The sequence below is a fragment of the Centruroides sculpturatus genome, unplaced genomic scaffold, assembly GCF_000671375.1.
Source record: "Centruroides sculpturatus isolate CEXI.00-Female unplaced genomic scaffold, Cexi_2.0 scaffold222, whole genome shotgun sequence".
In the NCBI taxonomy this organism is placed as follows: Eukaryota; Metazoa; Arthropoda; class Arachnida; order Scorpiones; family Buthidae; genus Centruroides; species Centruroides sculpturatus.
Window position 1 is genome coordinate 759,406 of NW_019384483.1, and position 6,292 is coordinate 765,697.

At 26.1% G+C, this 6,292-nt stretch overlaps 1 protein-coding gene across 1 annotated transcript in view; it reads left to right on the forward strand.

Annotated features, from left to right (window-relative positions):
* LOC111621524 (protein UBASH3A homolog) overlaps positions 1-6,292 on the forward strand; it is a 139,358-nt gene that overhangs the window by 122,093 nt on the left and 10,973 nt on the right. The window contains exon 10 of the mRNA XM_023363682.1: positions 1,391-1,513. Within this exon, the coding sequence (XP_023219450.1) occupies positions 1,391-1,513 (123 nt within the window). The remainder of the gene's footprint in view (positions 1-1,390; positions 1,514-6,292) is intronic.

Below are 6,292 nucleotides of genomic sequence, written 5' to 3' on the forward strand. Positions count from 1 at the left end.
CCCCCCCTTTTTCTCGGTGCGGACTTACTTTTTTCCGCTTGGGAAGCGCAAGTGTGCGCGAGTTTTTCTACGGCGCTTTTCTTTCGTCGGTGAGTTGGTTTTTCTTCTATTTTTAAGTTACTAAGGTGAATGGTGAGGAAACTTCGTCTTAACTAAACATAAGCCCCAAACAAAATATAATGAAAGCAAAAAAAAAATAAAGCTCAGACTTGGTTCCTTACATAATTATTAAATTTATCAAAAGATGGCACCTAATACCTATATCTAGACCAAATTACTTAACATTTAATTATTAATAGTAGCATTAATGTAGACCAATATAATCTGACAATTGTTTAGTTTTAAACCATATGTATTTTTCTCTCACAAACATCTGTAATCCAAATGTGTTCATAATAGTATAAATTGTTTCAAGAAGTATTGATAATAACACTAAAATTTAACATTGTTACAAATTCTATTTGAGGCAAGGTAAGCTTCAAAAAATTTAAATGTGACAGCTTATTACTAAATATTTTTTCTAATTGTACTTCATCACAAACTCCTATAACCTATTCTCCATATATTTGTAATATCTAGTATTTTCAAATATCTGCATCAGAGCAATGGATGTAATTATTACAAAAGTTTACTTTCTGTCATTATTATCATATTGCAATATTTCATATTTTATTATAAATCAGAATGTTGTAAAATTTATAAATAAAGTCTTTTTAATGTAGATTTCAAATACAGTAGAGTGTCATGTATCTGAAAGCCGATCAACTGAAATGTCAGTTAACTGAAAGCATTCCATTTGACTGTGTTTTGCTGAATCGAACGTTTTTGATACTAGATTAACTTCGAAAATATATATATATGTTTTTTAATATATTTATTTTGTTTGTGCAAAATAAATAATTTTTAATGATACAATAGCCACAATTATTTTTTAAAATTTACATTAGGCTTAACATTGATGAAAATTCAACACAAAGTGACACGCAATGGAGAAAAATTTCAACATGGGATAGATTAGTATATTTTTTCGTACATAATCGGTTATCCGAACAACCCCAGTCCCCAATTGATTTGGATAAACGACACTCTACTGTAAATTCAGAAATACTTAATGTTTACAGATTTCATATATTGATCATTAATTATTAACTATAAATAGATCATTTTTGTTATGAATAATGATCAAAATTATTGTATGGCAAAATACATTCTTTATTTGGACACATTTGCAGTTGTTAAATGTTGCAGAAATTATAGCTGCCATTAATTAATAACACAATTATCATAATTTTCTAATAAAGTTTTTTTTTTATTTAAAATTTATTATGTTACAATGTATTTTATAATAAAAAAATTATTAAATTTGATTTTTTTTTTCCCTTATAATTAGGAAATTATGTAAAGAAGGATCTAAACATGCCAAACATAGTGCCTCCCCGCAAAGGTGGACCTCAGGATTATTTAAAAGACTCTCCACTTACAAAAATTGGCCTGTATCAGGCATCTCTTACTGGTATGTTTATATTAACTTACAGTAGAAGTTTGTTAATTTAGTACCTGTTAATTCAGAATTGTCTGTTGATAATTTGGCATGCTTGTATTCCACAAATTGGAATTTGTTTGATGAATGGTGTGTAAAGACCCCAGGTAATAGTGTGTTCTTTGATGTTTTTACAGGGTTTTCAATCAGTCTGAACAAAGTATAGTCATGCATTGTATCATCATCAGACTGATTAAGGAATATGTGAACAAATTGGAAGCATACAATAGCATGCATCACTAGTACAAAATGTACAGCAACGTCTGCAACATTCGGATAGCATATAACTTGTTTTTTTATTTTCACAAAATTATCTGGTGAAATGGCACTACTTGTTCTGTAGATTTCAATTAATAAACTTCTATTTTATATATATATATATATATAATATAGATGAAAAAGATAGGTTATGATCACATCTCACCAATAATACAGTGTTTTAATTAAAATGGCAGATAGTATTTTTAAAATTTTTGAAAAATACAGTAATTTAGAGATTGAAAAAAAACAGCATGTTAAGTTAAAAATATAACCATAATACAATTAAACTTCAATTTAACAGACTGGCTGAGGGGGGTGTGCATTAAAGTTGAAAGTTCATTATATAATAATGTAGGTTTGTCAATTCTTTTAACACATGCATTTGAAAAACTAGTTAGTTTATCTGTTTTTACACATGTAGATATGTTTGATTAATTAAAATTAAGTATGTATGAGAACTTTAATTTCACAGAAAATTCTTCTATATGTATTATTGCTTATTTACTGTACCTACTTATTGTAGTTCTGAGACTATAAACAAGTATAAAATCAAAATCAAAATAAACAAACATTTTTTTAGAAAATACACTTTATTTATTTGATTAGTTAAATACAATTAATATTTTTAAAAAGAAAACAAAATTTAAATTTGATGAAAACAAAGAAAATTTCCTATTTATTCATATGATGATGATGATGATATATTGAGACATGCCATTGTGGCATGAAGTTAAGAGTGATAACTCTTGGATTTGAAAAATAAAACCCTGTTAATTTAATTACATATAAAAAACATTGTGAAAATTAACACCCTTTTAATTTTCACAATGCTTTTTATAGGTAATTTGTATATGTATTTCAATATCCAAATTTTATTGAAAATAAAATAAAAAAATACTCTTTAAGAGAATTTGAAGCAATGACAATGTTTTTTAAATCTAAAGAATATTATAATATAATAATTGTTTCTTAAAACATAATTATTATATTATATTAGATAAATGATATTTTTTGAGCTGGGAACTATATACAAATAATTTCAATACACATCATTCTCATATAACAACATGAACATAGTATTAATATTATATGGATAATTGTATAAGCTTTTCAGCTATTACATATTTTTAAATTTTTTATAAATTATTAATATTAATAATAGTATAGTGGATTTATTAAATTAAAAATTTTAAAATTAAACTAATTAACTCAGAAAAGTAGTTGGTTGGTTTAACTTTTGAAGTTCATATGGAGATGTTTAAAATTAGTTTAAAATTAGAATAGAACTTTATTATGCAAAGATTTATCAATGATTATGATAGATATCAGGTGAACAAATGAAAAGTGAACTAATGAGAAATGGTATGACAAACTTCGTTTCACAAAGATCAGTGGTGCAATGGCTCACAGTGTCAGGAAGTTTGACTCACAAGGAGAATTTGACGTGATCCTCAGATATTTCAATAATGTTTGATGAATAATCCTTGTTATGAACCATTATTTAATAAAGGGAGAAAGCATTATTGAGGATTTATAAATGCCATTGTGTGTCTTTGTTTGTTTGTTTGTGAGTTCTTATAACTCCTGCAATTTTTATCCAATCTAGATGAAATTTTCATTATATTCATTTCATGTTCTGACGGAAAGTATAGACTACTTATTTTGTGAAAATAAAAACTATAGAAGAAATGTTTTTTTGATTACCATTTGGTGATTGCCCTTATGTTGCAATGCCATCAGTGACCTCATTTAGTTCATGCTTGACAACAGAATTTTTCTTAAGTTGCATTTTTAAATATTTTGGCAAATTGCATATTTTAAACTTTTAAAAAAAGATAGCCACATTATGTCACTTCTATAATAAATTTTTTTTTTAATTTTTCTATAATAAAAAAATAGTGACCACATGATGTTCTATTAAGTACTGATCTAATGAGCCCATTAGCTTCAATCTCATAAAAAATATTCCATTTTACTTGATGGGAGAATTTTTAGTTATTGAGAAAATTAAAGGTTTTACTTTTATTTTTCTCACTCTTTTGAGTAAGGTTTGAAGAACTTCTTATCACAACAAAGCTGGCAGTCAACAAAAATATTTAAGTGTCAGAAAAAATATAAAAGTGTCAGCAAAGTTTAAAATATAAACAAAATTATATTTTAATTTAAAAAATATTAGATAAAATTATTTTTAGTATTTAGTATGTTTACTTATAATGATAAAATGCTTGAACAACACCTCAAATGATTCACAAATGATACTGTAATGCATTTCATGTGATTCTAAATAAAAATTTTTCATGCTAAATTTACTTCTGTTTTGAGTTTTAAAAATTGAGTTTTCAAGATGAATTAGTCTAGGTTTTCGTTTGAGTTTTCTTTTCCTCGAATAAGTACACACAATTGTACATTTAAGAAAACCTGGCTCGAATGAATGAATTCAAAACTTGGTTAACTAATGACTATGATGATATTCATTCTGCTCGTTGCTACATTTGCTGAACCTCATTTAGTGTTAAATATGATGGAATTACAGAATTTACAAGGCATGCCTATTGTGTGAAGTTTAAAAAGTGCGTCTTCTCATTACCTTTCCCTTCTGGTCATTGCATTGCATCAGACAACAAAAGAGTTTTTAAAGAAGGCAACCTTAGATTACACAATGGGATGGTTTTTTTTTGAGTAAAAGGGAATTAGCTATAATTTGTTTGAGGGTAGTGTTGCAATATTAACTTTATCTGTAATAAGATTACAAATTTATCTTCTACTACACAATAAAAGCATGCATATCTACATATAAATGGAGAATTTTTTTTGTTTCTTTCAAAAGATTGATTCTGGATTTCCCAATCTCTTTCCATTCTTAAGTTTGATGTTTATTAACTAATGAATATACTGTGCTCATAATGTAAATCCTTAATTTTTCTAAACTAAATAAACTTTAGAAAATATTCAAAAGAATCAGGAGAAATTCATCCCATCACTGGTTAAAACATCTTTAAAACATCTTAAAAATGTTAGCTTTCATGTTTTAACTAGTGATATTTTTAGTGATAGTGATAGTTTTAACTAGTGATGGGATGACATGTTTTTCAAATGCTGTAACCACTTGGAAAACATTAGTTTTTTTAGTGAAATGTGCCAAGAAAGTTATTGCTAAATTTAAATTCTTGTAGCATTTTAGCAAAAAACTACCAACAGCTTAAGCCCTGAATAATAATAATTTAAACATTATTTATTCTCTGAATGTTTTAGAAAAAAATTTAAATATTTCAAAAATGATTTATAGCTGTGTAATTTTTAGGATTATTTAAGAATTGTGGACAAATCATAATTTCTTAAGTAGAGTCCGCTAATAATAAAATACACAAACTGGAATATAAATTAGACAATTACAATAATTATGATTTTAAGAAATTAGCAGAATTAAAAAAACAAAATCAGTAGTAATACCATCAAACATCGATGATATAAAGAAAAGAACTCTAAAAATATTGGGAAGGCATACTTAAAATATGAGAGCAATAAATGAAAAGATTCAAAAATTGTAAATTAAATGGAAAAAACAGTATTCAAGAATCTAAATGTATTCAATGAAAAATATCCTAAATTTCGCAAATAGTTTTCAAGTCTTATTCAACAAGTTAATAAATAAAAAATTGTTTTTAAAAAAATATTAAAAATATACACTTTTTTCCCTACAGAATCTCTTAAAAGAATAAATTTTCTAGAAAAGATTTAAGGGTGCTACAACCACAAGTAAATTATAAGATTTTACTGTTTTTTAGGATTGATTGTCGCTTATCGTGTTCAGAAGTCTTTCATTTATTCGACTCGAATCAGTAGGAAAAAATTCCAAGTTTAAAGATTTGTTTTTAAGCTGGAGTTACTAAAAAATGAAGATAAAGATAAAGCACATAACTTGTACAAAGCAAATGTAAATACAAAAACTTTTACCAAGCTTTCAATATGGAATCATTTTTGTATACCATTTGGTGTTAAAAGCTGCAGATATTTGCGTGTTTAATTGAAAAGTCTGATAAGAAATAAAATCTGTGCAATTCATAAAAGAAATTAAAACAAAGCCGCTCGCGGTCTAGTCTAACTGGACGTATTCAAACTGTGATCTGCAGTCCAGAGATGATCTGTCTCTCCAATACTTTTGTGAATTAAACTAAAAGTAATGATATGAGGGAGGGAAACTGGATGTGAAAGCATTTCTCTGACTCGTGTTGCATCTATTGTTTTATAAATAAAACATTTCCAAACATTTCTTTATATAGTAGCCTATTGATCCCACATCTTACATATAAATTATTGTTATATAACTTTACATTTTTAAATTAAAAGGATTAGTTAGGCTATGTAAAACATATACGTTTATAAATTTAAATAATAAATTTATAGTTATAAACATTTAATCTGAATTTTAAAGTAATTTGATTCTGTTCTCTTTTTAACAAGTTAATCTCGAAAAATAAATCGTCGTTGTCA